The 18,144-nt window shown below is 27.0% G+C and overlaps 2 protein-coding genes across 2 annotated transcripts in view; both read right to left on the reverse strand.

The window, feature by feature from the left end:
* Positions 1 to 9,038: 9,038 nt before the first annotated feature.
* Positions 9,039 to 17,243, reverse strand: LOC113367620 (L-galactose dehydrogenase-like). The gene is given in 9 exon segments (XM_026609210.1): positions 9,039 to 9,111; positions 9,707 to 9,888; positions 10,175 to 10,306; positions 12,390 to 12,635; positions 15,106 to 15,237; positions 15,240 to 15,269; positions 15,333 to 15,450; positions 17,090 to 17,156; positions 17,159 to 17,243. Coding segments are annotated over 9 exon segments (1,065 nt in total).
* A 7-nt stretch (positions 17,244 to 17,250) lies between these two features.
* The window catches only part of LOC113367621 (L-galactose dehydrogenase-like), a 12,631-nt gene continuing 11,737 nt past the window's right edge, over positions 17,251 to 18,144 (reverse strand). Inside the window, exon 8 of the mRNA XM_026609211.1 lies at positions 17,251 to 17,254. Within this exon, the coding sequence (XP_026464996.1) occupies positions 17,251 to 17,254 (4 nt within the window). The remainder of the gene's footprint in view (positions 17,255 to 18,144) is intronic.

Below are 18,144 nucleotides of genomic sequence, written 5' to 3' on the forward strand. Positions count from 1 at the left end.
TGTCCGGATAATCGAATGTCCGGATAATCGAATGTCCGGATAATCGAATGTCCGGATAATCGAATGTCCGGATAATCGAATGTCCGGATAATCGAATGTCCGGATAATCGAATGTCCGGATAATCGAATGTCCGGATAATCGAATGTCCGGATAATCGAATGTCCGGATAATCGAATGTCCGGATAATCGAATGTCCGGATAATCGAATGTCCGGATAATCGAATGTCCGGATAATCGAATGTCCGGATAATCGAATGTCCGGATAATCGAATGTCCGGATAATCGAATGTCCGGATAATCGAATGTCCGGATAATCGAATGTCCGGATAATCGAATGTCCGGATAATCGAATGTCCGGATAATCGAACGTCCGGATAATCGAATGTCCGGATAATCGAATGTCCGGATAATCGAATGTCCGGATAATCGAATGTCCGGATAATCGAATGTCCGGATAATCGAATGTCCGGATAATCGAATGTCCGGATAATCGAACGTCCGGATAACGAACGTCCGGATAATCGAACGTCCGGATAATCGAATGTCCGGATAATCGAATGTCCGGATAATCGAATGTCCGGATAATCGAATGTCCGGATAATCGAATGTCCGGATAATCGAATGTCCGGATATTCGGATATTCAGATATTTCGACATTCCTATACTCCGATACTCCGATATTCCGATAGAGCTAAATGTACAAAAAATGGCAGTTCTTGAGAGAACTAAGTGCCCGATTTGAATGATTCAAAGAACTTTCTGCTATTCAGATATTCGGATATTCGGGTATTCGGATATTCGGATATTCGGATATTCGGATATTCGGATATTCGGATATTCGGATATTCAGATATTCGGATATTTCGAGATTCGGATATTCTGAGATTCGGATATTCCGAGATTCGGATATTCGGATATTCGGAGATTCGGATATTCGGATATTCGGAGATTCGGATATTCGGATATTCGGATATTCGGATATTCGGATATCCGGAATATCTGAATATCCGGAATATCTGAATATCCGAATATCTCTGGAAATTGATCAGAATATACATTACTTAGCAAAACAACGTTTGCCGGGTCAGCTAGTAAAAGTATAAATAGCCTGATTTAAAATTCAAATCAGAATTATTTTCGATATACATTTATTTGTACATTTTTTTCTTTAATCATTCTTTTTTTAAATATTTTAACTTTTAACTAAATTTTGACTACTTGTTGATTTAGAAATTTAATATTTTTCGCTTAACTTATCGTGAACTATCTTTCAAAATTCACATTGCATTTGTTTTCTTCTTTAATGAAATATTTTAAAATTTATAATGATTTTTCATACAAAAAATACTTTAAATTATAGCAAATAAATCTTATACAATTTTTTATGACAAACAGCTAAATTTGTATGTTCATTAACTTCTAAATAAAATACATTTTTATATTTATATTACTTTTATTTATAACTTACTCTTATAATGTTAAAGTGGTCATTGATTCGGATTCGGAATTTAAATATTTTTTCTAAAAAAAAATTTTTTGGTATATCGAAAATAACTTGGATTTCAATTTAATTTCTGGCTATTTATACTTTTATATAATTTTAATGTAATCTTTTATTAACATCTCAAAAATTATATTACATATTGGTTTTGCCAATATTGGTGTTCACGTCAAAATTAAAGCATGCCATATATTGATATAAAAACAAAAACAAATAAAAAATCATTATAAAATTAAATATTTGTAGTATTTGTATTTACGATATTCTCAAAAGTTTGTATTGATTGATTGATTTTACGATGAATTTTTAATCATTTTTTCTTCTAAAATCATTTATTCAATTTATATTTTATTATTCATTTTTGATAAAACGAATAAGTTTTGAAAATCTGTTGATTATTTACAATTTTACCTTTTTATATTGTAATTTTATATTATAAAATTATTATACAAATTCGCTACTGATAATAACTATTTCCCATGCAAAAATAGCAAAATAATGACAATTTATTGGCTCATAAATTTCATATTTATGATAATTTTCAATTATAAAAACGCATACCTTTTCGCACGTGTCGACTTCAATTGATAAAAATTACTATAGTAATTGATTTTATGAACATAAAACACTGTTAGTATCGAAATGCGCCAATTATAAAATTTTATATCGAATTCCATTTTACTGAATCATAATAATAGTTACAATCATGCATACAAGATTTATAATCTTTTTACGACTATATATAAATAAAAATTCTTAGACTGCTATTTTTATTTTTATAGTAGTAAATCGTGTGGGAAAATGGCATTAGAGTAATATATGGAAAACTTGTATATAGAATTATTTTATGTTCGAATTACTAGTTGATTTTCATATTTTGCATATTCTAAACATCATTTTTATTTGTTTAACTAATTATGATGAAATTTAAAAAAAACGTATTTTAAATTTATCGATTCTTCTGAGTTTTTCTTTTTCACTGGCCTTTTGATTTATTAGTTTTTAAGTTATCTCACCGCTGCCACCAGATCTGTTTTCCTCAAAATAAATTTTAGCAATTCTTTTTATGTTTTAAGCAGTAATTTAATCTTCAAAAAATTAGGTAGAAATTGAAGAAAAATTTATCAAAATTACATAATTAATAAATAAAATTTAATAAAAAAAAATCGATTTTTAACCCTTTTGCTGGCGAAGGCAAAGTTTATGTCACCTAAAAAAGCCATTTGCGAGTTTTATATTTTTTCGATTCGTTTTAAAGTATTCTGTATTATTTAAGCTTATTTTAATAACAAATATAAAGTTTTAGACAAATTGTAAAAACTCGATGATAATTATATAATTAAAGTATCCTGACGGCCGTTAATAATAATATAGAATCCTCAGGATAATTACCAGCGTATTTTTAAAAATAAATGTAATTCAATTACTACAACAGTAGATTTGCTTCAACAGATTTTGGTGTCAATTTTCAAATTTGAAGTAAAACTCTTACGTAATTTTCAATCAGCAAAGCCTCTTTCTTTTCCCATGTCTCTGCACGTTCCTCGAGAAATCAGGTTTGTAAGACGAAAAATATTATTATTGACACGAATTGACGAATTGAAAAATGTGTTATCGGGTATTCAGAATTATATTTATAACAATTTATCGTTCAATGACAAGGCAAACGCGATGTTTGGCGATGTTCTTGGATTCTGATTCGATTCCGAGAAAATCGATAAATTCAATACATAAAGATACAATGACTGACTGCACGTGGTAACAAAGTCGAATATAAACAATCGATTTCGTTCAATTTTATACATACGAGAGAAATTTTTATTTGTATCGAAGCTTAAAAATATCTTATGTTGCTTTGATCCGTACTCTACAAAAAAAATTAAATATTTATTTAGATTGTAAAACCATATTTTATAATATCCAATTAAATCTGGTTTAAAGAGGCATATTGCCTTGAGGCAAGTTGCATGAACTTCTCGAAATGTGTAATATTGACCTAATCAACCGAAAGTTAGATTTAGATATTTAGATAAAATTTTCAATTGTTTATTTTGAAAACTTACAATTTGTTTATTTTTGCTTTGATTTATATTTAAACATTGTAATTTTCAATTTAATTTTCTCAAACACATTTCAATAATTTTCTGTAATTATATTAATTTTAGTGCACAAACACGTGCTCGTATGTCCTAAAATTTGATGAATTTATATAATTAATTCTACAAATTTCCGTAGAACATTTTAGTGATGAAAAATGTCGAAACATTTTTTTTAAGAAAATTTAATAAAATATTTTGTGTAATATTAAGTATCTGCTATAAAAGGAAATACTGACATGACTAAGTATATCATGTACGTAGTCCTTGATATTAATTAATCATTTAAATTAATGGTAACGTTTTTTACATTTTTACACAATTAGACTTCTCACATACTTTTTTTTGTTACATTCAAAGTCATTTCTAATTTTCTGGCCAATTTTTTTGCAAAACTAATTGAGACTTTTCTTCATCAAATTATTCAATGGCTTTTAGATTTGTGAAATTAAAATTTTGACTCACAAAAGCGACTTTTGACACAAATTTCATAGTTTTCTGAACTTTGGTGAATTTTTAAAATTAAACGACTTGCCGTAGGCCTGTAATATTTTAGTATGATTTAGAAGACTATATTGTATCTACATAAAGAGTTTCATCAAAAAAAAATTCAACAGTCGTCTTAAAGAAACGGCTCGACTATCGTCACACAAGGAGGAACGATAGTCCTGAGTTGGTTTTCGAATTTTTGAAATCGATTCAGCAGTTTTAGAGAAAACGTCGATAAAAGCTGTAATTATGAGAAACGTAAAAATATCCAGGCATTTTTTCAAACTTTAATGAATTTTTAAAATATTAATCTTCTTGTCGTAGAGCCATAATATTATAATATGATCTACAAAAACATAATATCTTTTGTCAAAAACGTTTCATAAAAATCGTCAACAAAATTTTTCAACGGTGAATTAAAAGGAAACTGCCCGGCTGATTTTTATCAAAAACTAACCAGCACAATTACCAATCAATATTTTTCGACCGATTTTTGAATTTTTGAACAAAATCGAATGAAAACAACAGGCTAAAACGTGGACAAAACATTTTCACTTTTCTGCCATTTACAAAAAAACGGCTTGACTGATCGACGTGCAAAATGTACTTATCGACTTACATGGAATGGCTTTTGAATTTTTGAAATCGGCCCAGTTTTGTCAAAAATCGGCTCACACACACACATGTATACTTTTTCCAAATTCGGTCTCATTCGATTCAGAATGACTAGCAACGCCGAGAAAACATAAAATTAGGCAAAAAAATCATGTTTTCTTTAGAGAAGTTAAAAACTATTTTCCAACAATTTTCTATGCAGAAGTTTTAATTGAGAGACTTAGTGCAGTGAAAGATTTGTGGCATTACTAAATCCGATGCCATACGCAATTTTAATATAATCATTATATTATATAATTATAAGAAGAATCGGGATATTTATATAAGCATAGTAGTAGCTAGTTCTTTATAGAATATTGAGTCATCCATAGTGTTATGTGCCAATACCTTCATATCTAACACTTTTATCTACGCTCTATGGACTCTACCATCCCTCTATGGGGTACCTGTACTACAATCCTTCAGGATTTAGATTTTGCTCTATATATGAGCTTTTTATGGTATCTATAATTCCGGCTCGGATGGAGCCACTAGGATGATCAAGCCTCCATTCTCTTCCTAACTTTCGTGGCATACAATTTAACTCAAAATCATATATTAAATATAATTATCAGTTGCTTTAAAATAGATCTTTGAATGTGAAAATTTATTAATTCTTTAATTACCTCAATCGCCAATCGCCAATAGAGCATGTGAGTTGAACGGAAACCTAAAACGTGCTATAGCAGTGCCGCGTTATAGGACAGTTTATTGTATTTAACACTAAATCTTTTACATCGATCTATGAGTCATTATGATTATTATCGGAAGTCCTATCGTCCCGTTAAAATATTACATATATAATTTGGCGAACAATAAGTCTGGGCCGAGAGAGCGCGCATGCCGTCCGTCGGTCTCAAGGGCAGACAGGCGAGCGTTGCCGTTGCCGTTGTCCGTATCATAAAATCAGCGTCTAGCCTCTTCCTTCACAAATATTTATGCACTTCGTGTGAGAGACCAACATTTACATTGACTGATATACTGATATTGAGATATTGAAATATTGAGATACAAACATGTGCCGAATCATCGACACGTGAATACAGATACACGTGCTCGAGATTTGCACAGGTACAGGAAATTCACTTTTTGTAGTTGGAGGTAAACGACTGCATATGGACGAGAACGCACGTTGATTTTCAAAATATAAACTTCTCACCAGGGAAGACTTTTATTTGGAATTGTTCAAGCCTCACAAATTTTATTTATCTATCTTTGTCTACCTTATTTCCTACTCTACTCTAGGTACTAAGATGGTTATAAGAAATTATTCATTCTGTATCAAACAAATAAATACTATTAATAACTAAACCAGCTTATTTAACTTACTTATTTTTAAGTGTCTGATATAGCCATTCTAATGATAAATTATATCTGGTCCTTCTAGGTAGTAAAGTTGTCGTGTGTAGTGATTTTTTAATTGACTTTTTTAATAAACATTGCGCCGGGCGCTTATAGGAATATTATGAAGCTTTTTTTTAAATTTTATTCTGCAATCTGTATATATATAATTACATTATTCAAAGAATGCTAAAAAGTTGTTTAAAATTAATTGTTTACAAATTAGTGGCGTATCTACTAGATTAGCTCTAGGATACTAGTGCATCGTGCCTTAAGGCAAATTGCGGAACTTCCCGTACCGTAACGGAATGTTCGAGGAATACTGAATGTTTTCAAATAGATTATTATTAATATTGTAACATTGTCTAATATTTATAAGAATTATATAAACTGAATTGCAAAGTTGAAATTATTTGTTTAATGTATATTAGAACTTTAGTCAGAATTAAAATTAAAATCTGAATTATTTTCGATATACAAAAAAAAATTTTTTTGAAAAAAAAAATTTAAAAAAAAATTTTGAAACAAAATTTTTTTTTCTGAAATCAATTATTTTGTTAGGTCAAGCAAAAAGTTCTCTGGATCATTTAAATCGGACGCTTATTATTATTATTAGTTCTCTCAAAAACTGCCATTTTTTACACATTTAGCTTCGTATCTCCGAAACCGCTGGGCCTACCTTTGCCAAAAACTAATAACCACTTCTCTCAATAATGACTAATTGAATATTTTTCAGATCATTCAAATCGGATGCTTCGTTCTCTCAATCAAACTCGATTTCTATTTTCTGCACTCTTTTCTCTTTATCTCCGTAAGGGCTGGACCTGCCTTTGTCAAAAATTTAGCAACACGTATTCCCAAAAGGAATCGAATGAATTTTTGAATCATTTAAATCGGTTGATCCGTGCTCCTGAAATCATCGACGAAAATTTGTATCTCACACATTTTTTCTAATTGTAAGGTAAAGATAGATAAAAATTTTCATTTTTTATTTTTGGACAATTACTATCTTACCCTACGGGAATTTAAAAATATTGATTTTTGATTTATTTCATCAAGTGAAAATTTTCAAAAAAAAAATTATTGGGTTTATAAACGTAGTTACTTCTTTTCTATTCATCAATATTTTTATAATTATTTTAATAATGTCTAAGGAAAAGAAGTGTATATGTTGTTCTATCAAGTTTTAGGCCGACTTTTTTCTTTATTTCACTTAACGTACAAAATTTAATTTATATATATATATATATATATATATATAATATATTTTTAATTACAAGAAATAATTGTTCGCAATTATATTTCTATTCGAACCTACCACTATTTTTATAAATATTTTAATATACTTTTGTATATATTTTTTCTTGAATCAGAATCCCTCTACTGAAAAGCAATAAATATTTTTGTTTCATAATTTCTAGGCTGAACTCTAATTTTATCTCATCTATTACTTATACTTCAATTAGGAGAATTTAATTAGGAGAGATTTTTATTTTCATCCAGGTTCACGATTTTACTGATATTGTGCATAAACATACATAACATTACATGCATATGTAAGATTTTCTTCTGTAACGAAAAGTAGCAAACATTTTGCTCCAATAAAATCCAGACAGACCTTTAACTTTATCTCACACACACACATATATATATATATATATATATATATATATATATATATATTCATCTATCAAATCTAACCCAAGGCTCGCATTCCGACATTTTATCAAAACACTATATATTACATTCGTTGCATAACGTAATTAATTTTATTGTAATTAACACTAATAATTTGTTGTTTTGTTGACTTAAGGGTCAAAGTTAAAGTGTTGAAAATAACACCGCATTATCACAAAATCATCATATCGTAAATAAGATTACAAAGTTTTTTCATTGGTTATTTTTAGACTTTTTAATAAGGTTTTTTGTGAAGTCATAAATCGTATTTGGAGCAAAATGATAATAATAGCTATTGCATTAGATTTTAGTAAAAAATAAAGGATAATTAAAATTAGCTAGGGAATCTAACATGGTAATTTTTGTTTTATTGGGGGACGTCCACTAATCACGTGGTCGATTTTTTAAGGGTTTTTTTTACCTTTTTATATTCAAAATTAAGGCCCCCACCCCTCCCACACCAAACATCACTTGTATTTTTATATACGAGAGAAATAATTTTTTTATTTTTATTTTTTTTGAAAATGTTTGAATTTTTAAACAAAAATCAGGTGAAAATTAAATACACCTGATACCTTTCTATATCGCTTCCTCCCCCACAGGACATTTTGTCAAACCCTCCCTCCTCCTAAAAGACCAAATTTGAAAAAAATTGTCTAGAGTCGATTTTTGACAATTTTTTCGACTTCTAAATTTTATTCATTTTTATGTAGTTTTAATTCGTTTACAAAGGAAGGTTTTACCTGAAAATTGCATTAGATTTAGTCTGAAGGGGTCTAAAATTCTTTATTACATATACAGTTCTTAAATTATAATTTATTTTAACTGCTCATATTATACGAATTCATTTTTTTTAAATATACAAGCTTTATTGTCAATTAAAATTACAATTTCCTACCAAAGAAAATGTTTTGTATAAAAATGAAAATCTTTGAGAAAAAATGTAGTAAGCAAATTTATTTAAAAAAATTGTTGAAAATGTTCTAAAATTCTCTATAACATTAACAGTTCTCAAATTATAATTTATTTTAACTGCTCATATTATACAAATTCAATTTTTTTTAAATATACAAGCTTTATTGTCAATTAAAAATACAATTTCTAAGCAAAGAAAAAAAAATGGAAATGAAAATGAAATGAATTGTGTAAAAATGAAAATATTTGAGAAAAAATGTAGTAAGCGGATTTTCTTCATAATTATCTAATTATTATAGAAAAAATTCACTGAGCAGATTTAATTTATAATAAAAAAAATATTCAAATGAAAACTTTTTACATATTAATTGAATTTGTCCATGCCCTTTTCAACTTCCACACCTTCCCAATGCTTTTTGGTAATTTTGCTGAAAAATCTGTAAATATTTAAAAAATTAATAACACAAAAACATGTTTATATAAAATGAATATCTTTTATCCTCCATATATAAAAAATTAGCATATAATAGTTAAATGCATCATTTCTAAAAAATCGTGCATCATTTCGACAAGATACTTCAGCATTACAAATTAAGCTTTTTTCAACAAGAAATAATACACATTAATAATAAAATCAAATACATTAATAATAAAATCAAATACAATAATAAAATTAATAATTTTTACAATAATTCAATTATAAAAAATAAATCTTATGTATGAACTGTACTTTAATTTTGTATCATATTTAAATTTGTTGATAAATTATTGAATTTACCAAAATTTGTTCTGCTGAAAGTTGAATTTGTGGGAAATATTTCTTAGAAATTATTTTTTTAAGGAATGCTCATTCAATAAAAAAAATTCTTACTAATTGAAAAATACACATTTTTTGTATAAATTAAATTCATAAGACTTGTATCCCTTTTAAAAATGTGGTCTACTTCGTCAATATTTTCTATTGATAAATTTGCTGAAGCATCGAAATTAAACAAAATATGGACAGTTTTTAGACGAATTTTTTTTTCATACCTTTCTTTGATTTCTTTTAAAATTTCAGAATCTTTTTTACTACATCCTTCCTGGACAACTTTTAAGTTATCATTTAGCAAAGTCCTAGTATTCATGCCGACTAAATGAGTAGCAATTTCTAAATCTTGGGAAGAAGTCACTGCATGTAACATTGCTAATTTTCCTAATTCACAATTATTTTTCTAAAAAAAAATCAATTTTTTTTAATTGCTATATTTGTTACAACTGTTAAATAATTTAAGATCTAAGTAACAATAATGAACAATAACATAAATTTAAATAAGAGTACAAAAGGTAGGATAGTATTTTCATTAAAATGATATCCGTAGTATGATGATTTAATATAAAATAAAAGCAAATAATAATAATAATGAAATTAATAAATAAAATAAAAGACATCAAATATAGAATATAATAATATAATTTTGTCATATCCTAATTCATTATGTATTATTTTTATTTTTTTACCTCGCAATACTCAGCAGCTTCTTTGCAAATTTTTTTGGTTTCTTCTTGGGCTGGATGCCAAGAAGGAGGTCCTTTGTTTGTTAAAAGACCCATACTGGGTGCTGAGGCACATACTATACCAATATCATATTTCTGAAAAGAAAACATAAAATACACCAAATAGTGATATACTTAATAAAATAAAATAACCGAAAATCACTGGTGGGAGTTTTGAAGAAACTCAAAAAAAAATATTTATTGTACATATAATAAGCAAAAGTATTTAAAATTGGTAAATTCAATAAAACAAAATTTCTATAACCAATACTTAATACGATAAATAATTGACAAAACAGAATTAATATTGTTATAATACTATTAATTTTAATTTTTCAAAGTTATAGCTTCTTAAGTGGGGTACGACTTAAGAAGCCTAAGAATATTAACACTTCGCTTTTTAGTGCAACTAAATTGAAAAATAAAATCTGTGGACGTTTACTGTTACTTCATTCTATTGGCTTATAATTAATAATTAATTTTTTATTTTTATTTATTATTTTGTCAACCAAGACTTATATAGTCCTATAATACACAACTGTTTGCTTAGGTAATAAAAAGAACAATCAAATAAAGTATTCAATATACATATTAAGTAACAAAAATTGAGAAACTAATGGAAAATAATAATATGATGTAAGAAATAAAAAATATATATGAAAAAAAAAATATTAATTACTCTTTTTTTTCATTAAAATGAGTATTTTTACGGTTTTCAGAAATGTCTTTGCTATTTCATATTTAGTCGCCTAAATCGTACCTCCCTTAGCCTTAGTAGTATCTACTACAAAAAAGATGTATCTCAAACACAACAATCAAAATATATATGTTATATAATTTATCTAAAACTATGTTTTTTAATCATCCAATCCGCATTCCTATTATTTATCATCATCCAAATTCTATATTTATTTGTTTGTGTTTTTTGCCAATAAATTTTTCAATGCGGTGAAAGGCTAAATATTAAAACTCAAAAACAGCATTCTTCTAATCTAGTTTTTGGAATATTTATTTGGCGCCAGTATTTGCAAATGTTTATTAGTCTTGCTAATTTTTTGTTAATAATTTAACATATTTACAAAATTTTATGCGTAAATTACGCGTGTAGATGTAGATTGTGCGTAGAAATGCGTATCGAAAACTAGAATTTTTAGTTAAAATATTAACAAATTCTTTAGAAATAAATTGATAATTCAATTATTATTAAATATTTTATTATGGTCTGTGTTAAATCATCATAAGTAAATAGAATTAAAGAAATGATAAATAATAAATTGAATAATAAAAATAATAATTTATCTTAATGTTTAAATACTGTGCAGGAAAGTTAAACAGCTTTTTAAAAATTTCTGCGTAGAAATAAGCATCGAAAGCTAGAATTTTTAGTTAAAATATTAACAAATTCTTTCAAAATAAATTGATAATTCAATTTATCCAATATTTCATTATGGCTTATGTTAAATCATCACAAATAAATATAAGTAATTAACAAAATGATATTTAAAATGCAATTGACCTAAGATCACATGCTGAAACTTACTGAATAAAGAAATAAATTATCTTAAAATAATAACAATATATAAAAACGAGCAAAATAGAATCTTGTGAAAATATTTAAATGTTAAATTTCAGAAGCTAAAATTTGCAAACTAATATTTTGATGACTAGAATCGCAGGAAATAATTTTTTCAAAAATATTGGTTTTGCCAATATTGGTCTTATTATATTAATATTATATAAAAGTATAAATAGCCAGAATTAAAAATAGATGTCCTTTTTTTCACTGAACGTGATTATGAAATTTTTTATGGAAATTTTATCAATTTTACACCATTTAGTCACTTTATAAAATTTATTAACAAATTCCGCCAAAAAAATGAGTTGTTCAAAATGTTTTTGTATAAAATTAATTAAAATTTTATTCAAATCTTTATTGGGCAAATAAATTTAAATATTTGTAGCCCAAGTATTTGTTTCAAAAATAATTTCAAATTTCAATCATTATTTATGAAAATTTAAAAATTGAAAAATACACTCCTAAAAGACTCTCCTAAATATTTTTTCCAAAAAAATGTCTTTTGGTATATCTAAAATAATTCGGATTTGAATTTTAATTCGGGCTATTTATTCTTTTATTATATAAATATATAATACATTACAATAAATTTCTAATTATCACCTTTAACGTGGGCATTACTTCCATCAAAGAATCGTCGACCAATGTGAATCTGCAATATGTCAAAATCATTTCCAAAGGTTTTCCCAATTTGGAGGCACCTTGTATCAAATCCAAAAGTGGTGTCAGGGCGTAGCCAGTGGCGCCCAAATGTTTGGCACGACCCCCTTTTAGGGCGTAGTCCAAAAGCGTAGGCAAAGTTTCGTTTAGCAAATAATTGGTCGATGGGGCGAATTCTATATCATGAATCTAGAATTTGAAAAAAGTTTTATTCAGAATTATAATTGTATTATTTAAGGGGCACAACTAGTGTGAAAATTTCAAAAAATCGAATTTTCAAATTTTCCATATTTCGATAGGTTATACCTTTAAAAATAACATACCAAAATTTTAAATCGATTTCTTAAATAGTTTTTGAGTCACAGCCATTTAAAGAGTATATAGTAGTATATAGTATAACGATCATTTAATCTTTAAACGCGTTATTCTCGAAACAGCATTTCCCGAATTTGCTGCAGCGATTACTCAAAAACAAATGATCCGATCACAATCATTTTTTTTTTACATATTCTATATACAGTTCTCCGTAAAATGACTTATTAATTTTTTGATCGGAATAAAAATCGAATTTTGGCAGGCCAAAAACGACCAAAATTTTGAGTAAAATTCGACTTTTCATAAAAAAACGCCGTCATTTTGTCAATTTTTGATTTTTTTTTCTTTATCGTAGTTCATTTTACAGACAATATTATCTAGTTTAATGAGATTTTTTTTTTAAATTTCATCCACCTGGAAGGCAGGAATCACTGCAGCAGTGAAGGGCCTATTTTTGTCGCGCCGTTGGAGATCGACGATAACTTAAAAAATATTTAATTTTTTTTTTCAAAAATTTTACTATGTATTCTTAAAACATGTATAAATATATTCCTAAAATTTTGAAATGATTGATGAAGTAGTTTTTTTAATATAAATTCCCAAAAATCACCTTTTTTTTTAAGCGGTTACACTAGTTGTGCCTCTTAAATACACAATTACACTGATAGGTAAATTGACCATTCTTTCAATTTGAAAAGAATTTGCTTATTTTTAGATATTTTTCTTCGAAGAATTTTTCAACCATTACTTATTAATTACCTCAATGCAAAAAATCTGCAAATGTGCCATGGGCCAATTAATCTTATTTTTTCACATTTTTGTATTTTATTAGTTAGTATATTTTTTCTTCTCATTTTTCCTTAAATTCTTAAAAGTCTACTGATCAATCAACTAGTCAATATATATCCACTAATAAACACTATATATCCAATTTTATCATTTTCAGAAAATATATGAAAGAATTTCTTAATATTTTTCATTTATGATACATAATAAATTTAATTGTCGTACTGTAGTCTTTCAGACTTTTTTTTAGACAATTCACTACATTCTCAAAAACTTTACTTGTCCAGATCGTTTTTAGACTTGGGGTTTATAACGTTTCCAAATAATTTATAGCATTTTCTAAAAACATTTTCAGATAATTTACAGCATTTCCAGATTATACTTTAAAGCAATTTACAATATTGTCAGACATATTTAAATTTTTATGTAATAATTAAATTTATTATGTGATTACATTATGCAATTTTCAGACACTTCAATAAAAAGTATTATTAGCTGGCGCTTATTTAAATAATTAAATCATCAAAAAATTAATATATTGCATATTTAAAAATCATCATTGAAAATATTTCAAATTTGAAAATCATTCTGACACATCATATAGCAAGAATTCGTGGTAATAAAAATTAACAAAAAAGATCGATTTACATAGCAATGCAATTTTGCAGTCTAATTAATAAATTATTGATAACCGAATAGAATTTTTTCTTTTGCAAAAAATGTGATATCAATTACTCTAAATTGTTGTAATTACTTGTAATATATAGTATTATTAAGAAGATTACATTATCACAGAATACAACATAATAATAATAGTAAGATCTATGAATATTCATTTCATGATTTGCAAAAATTGTTACAGATGTTGAATTATTAATCATATTAGTCATTCATGCCACGAGTATTAAGAAAAAACTAATAATTATTCTTAATTAGAGAGAAAAATAATAATTAGGTTTTATTTATACTAAATATTATGATATCATCAATGAGTTTTGATCAGAATTTTATTCCTATACGAGGCGAGATTATAAAATTTAATTTTGAATTTTTGATCCAACAAGGTTGATTTAATTCTTTGACGAAAAATAAAATTAAAAAATCTGTGAATTATCTGAAAAATTTGTAGGTTGTCCGAAAATAATGTCTATAAATGATTATAAAGATGGTGTAAATTATCTGAAAATAATGTAAATTTTTTTAAAATATGTTTCATTTCTGAAAATGCTGTAAACTGTTTGAAATATGTTGCAATTTGTCTCAAAGTGTTAGAATATGTCTGGCAATATTGTAAATTGCTTTAAAGTATTGTCTAAAAATGCTGTAAATTATCTAAAAAAGTTGTTTTAAAATGCTATAAATTATTTATTTAGATATGTTATATTATAAATTGCCTGAAAACGTTTTGAATCATCTGAAGTTTTTGAAAATGTAGTGAATTGTCTAAAAAAGTCTGAAAGATTACAGTGCAAAATTTGAATTTATTATGTATCATGATATTAGAAGATATTAGGATTTTTTTTATATATTTTAAGGATTTAAAATAATTTTGTTATACCTGTAATACGTCCACATAATTGACTCCCAAAAGTTTCAAACTGGTATCGATGCTCGTCCTTGTCTTTTCTGGTGAAAAATCGAACATTTTGGCAGGATCCAATTCGTAACGACCAATTTTAGTTGCTATATAAAATAGGCTTTTCTAGGAATTCCTTTCAATGCCTTAAAATACATATAAAAAATTAGAAAGACTCACAAAAAAATGTGTAATTAATATTTAGTTACCTTGCCAATAATTTCTTCGGATTTACCTTGGCCGTACCATGGTGCAGTATCTATGTAGTTGATGCCTTTTCTAATGCCTTCTCTGATAGTTTCAATAGCCTCAATTTCATCGTAATCTCTAAAATAACTAGGTGTAAGTGGTATTTTTCCTTAAAGCAGATTGCATGAACTTCCCGATATAAATAATCGGCTTAAATAATAAGAATTCAAAATAACTATTTATATAAAAACGCATGTTTTTTTTTAAAACCGAATTGATTTTATTAAAAACTAAAGTGACTTATAATATTTATAATTATCCTAATAGTAGTGCTCATTTGACTCGAACTTCAATGAATTTTTATTATTCAACTGTTCATATATTATTTCAAAATGTTTGTGTAGGCACTGAAATCTATCGTCGAATTAAATTTCATCAAAACAAAATTTCAACGTAGATATCTTTTGAACAGTTTTTAAATTTCCAAAACCGGTTCCGGATTTTTGCGAAAACATGGACGAACATTCAGGCACTTTTGAGCTAATTTAAAGAAACGCTTATCCTTTCATCTTGCAAAATTGATCAATGATTTTCTGAACTGAGTTTCATCAAATGGTTTTAACATCGGCAAATCGGCCGAATTTTCTGGCAAAAACAAAAATTTCATCTTCGAGAAGTTAAAAATTAAAATGTGCTGACTTAAAATGATACATTACATTCAGTCAATTGTATTAAAATATATATATCTTTATGTTTCAAAAGAACATTTTGGCATACCTTAGAAAAATGTGATGTGCGTTGTATGTATGTGCGGACATAATTTATTGTTGACGTTTTGGAGAGCACGGATCAACCGATTTTTATATTTATGTTATGAGTAAATCTACTCATATTCTAATATTTTTCAAAGAATATATGTTATATTTTACCTTCCCTTCAGACATATATTTCCTATAGACACAAACAAAGTGTGATCACATTATTAAAATCTCTATAAAATATCTGATAATGTAATTGACCGACAAATGACATTTTTTTTAAATTATTTTTATTGAGAGTCCATAACCGCTGGACCTGCCTTTCTAAAAATATAATCAGTTTTTCATCTTGTCAATACAAGTAAAATGTTTTTTGAATTATTAAAATCGGACGTTTCGTTCTCCTAAAAACTGAGTTACCATTTTTCGCACTTTTTGTCCCGTATCTTCGGAACGGCTAGACCTGCCTTTGTCAAAAACTAATCAGCACGTCTCCTTATCAATACGAATCGAATGTTTTTTGAATTATCCCGTTCATTTTTTCTAAGATATGCCAAAATTTTTAGAAATCCTTGAAACGTGAAGATATACTCGTATATAAAATTTTCATTTTCGATTTTTTTGCGATTACTATAACTTACCATACGGGAAGTTAAAAAAATGTCATTTGACGGCTAAAAATGAACATTAGACATATGTACATCGTATTATCAGATATTATATGAAGATTATAAAAATAAGTACAAATTTTGTGTACATTTAAATGGGTTCCGTACCAACGTTTACACGTTAGACGACTACACGGCGCTTACGCGCTTTGATATTTCGACTCCAAATCACCTAAGCAGCGTGATTGCTTTAAAAAATGTTCAGAATTTTCAAAAAAAAAATCCAATTTTTTAAAAATGTAAATTTTTTACAAAAATTTTCAAAATTCTCAAAAATCCAATTATTTCAAAGTTTAGCAAAGTTTTTTTTTAATTTAGTTTTTTTATGCACTACTAGTCTTTATTTATTACCCGTATAAAGCTGCACCGCCAAATGCACCGCCACCTAATGACAATTCCGACAAATAGAGTTCCGTTGTCCCAACCGTTTGTAACGCATCTTCTTTACCGATTCCAAGTCATGGAAACCTTCGACATATGTAGCCGGCAATTCTGTCAATTCCATCATAATATTACCTGAAAAAATAAAAATACTTGAACATACATATAAATTACCGTGGATGATGTCGGGAATTCAAAAGTTAATATAAAACAAAATGGGTGATATTTAGTTCTTTTCAGATACAGAAGAATTATTCTATATTCCGACTTGTTTAATAATATCATAGAATTTCACTTTTTTAGTTCCAGTTAAATAAAATTAAATTAGTACGTGTGCATATCAATATAATGTATATAAATATATACCTTTTATTTGCGGCTAAATGTAGTCACTGACAAGTATTTTTTCGGAGACAATAACAAGACTGATAATATAAAATCTGTGATTCTTTGAAATTGTACTGTGAAATTGACATATAAGATTATTTTATCACAAGATATTCAGGCGCATTTGCAGACCACATTTTTGTGATTTAATCGGTTAGAGCACGAGCAACCTTTCTAATACAAGGGCCACATTTAAATTTTAAATTTTTTACTAAAAATTTCCGAAGCTCGATACATTATAATATGAAAAATATAAAATTTAAAAAAGGTTAATACAAATTTCATAAATTAATGCAACAAAAAAACATACATTATATATAATTAATTTATTGATCTGAGAGAGTTGATAAAATGAATAAAACTCTATTTTAGAAATGCTTGGAGGGTCACTGAAAATTATTTAAAGGGACACTAATTGTAAGAGTCGTTAGAGCATAGATATCCAAACTTTTCTATACTATAAAGTTTCTATAATGTTTTTTGGTTTGCGATGATGCCCTAAATATCTGGTAATAATTTTTTGTAATGTTCTACTTCTACTCAAAAATCGTATTAAAAACACTGTTGAGTTATACATTTATTAAGTTAATTTAAAATAACAACTAGTGGTGTATGGCATCGTGCCTTGAGTCAAATTG

The sequence above is a fragment of the Ctenocephalides felis genome, unplaced genomic scaffold (genome assembly GCF_003426905.1).
Source record: "Ctenocephalides felis isolate EL2017-DRISC unplaced genomic scaffold, ASM342690v1 CF-g0.4_SCAFFOLD_01170, whole genome shotgun sequence".
NCBI lineage: Eukaryota > Metazoa > Arthropoda > Insecta > Siphonaptera > Pulicidae > Ctenocephalides > Ctenocephalides felis.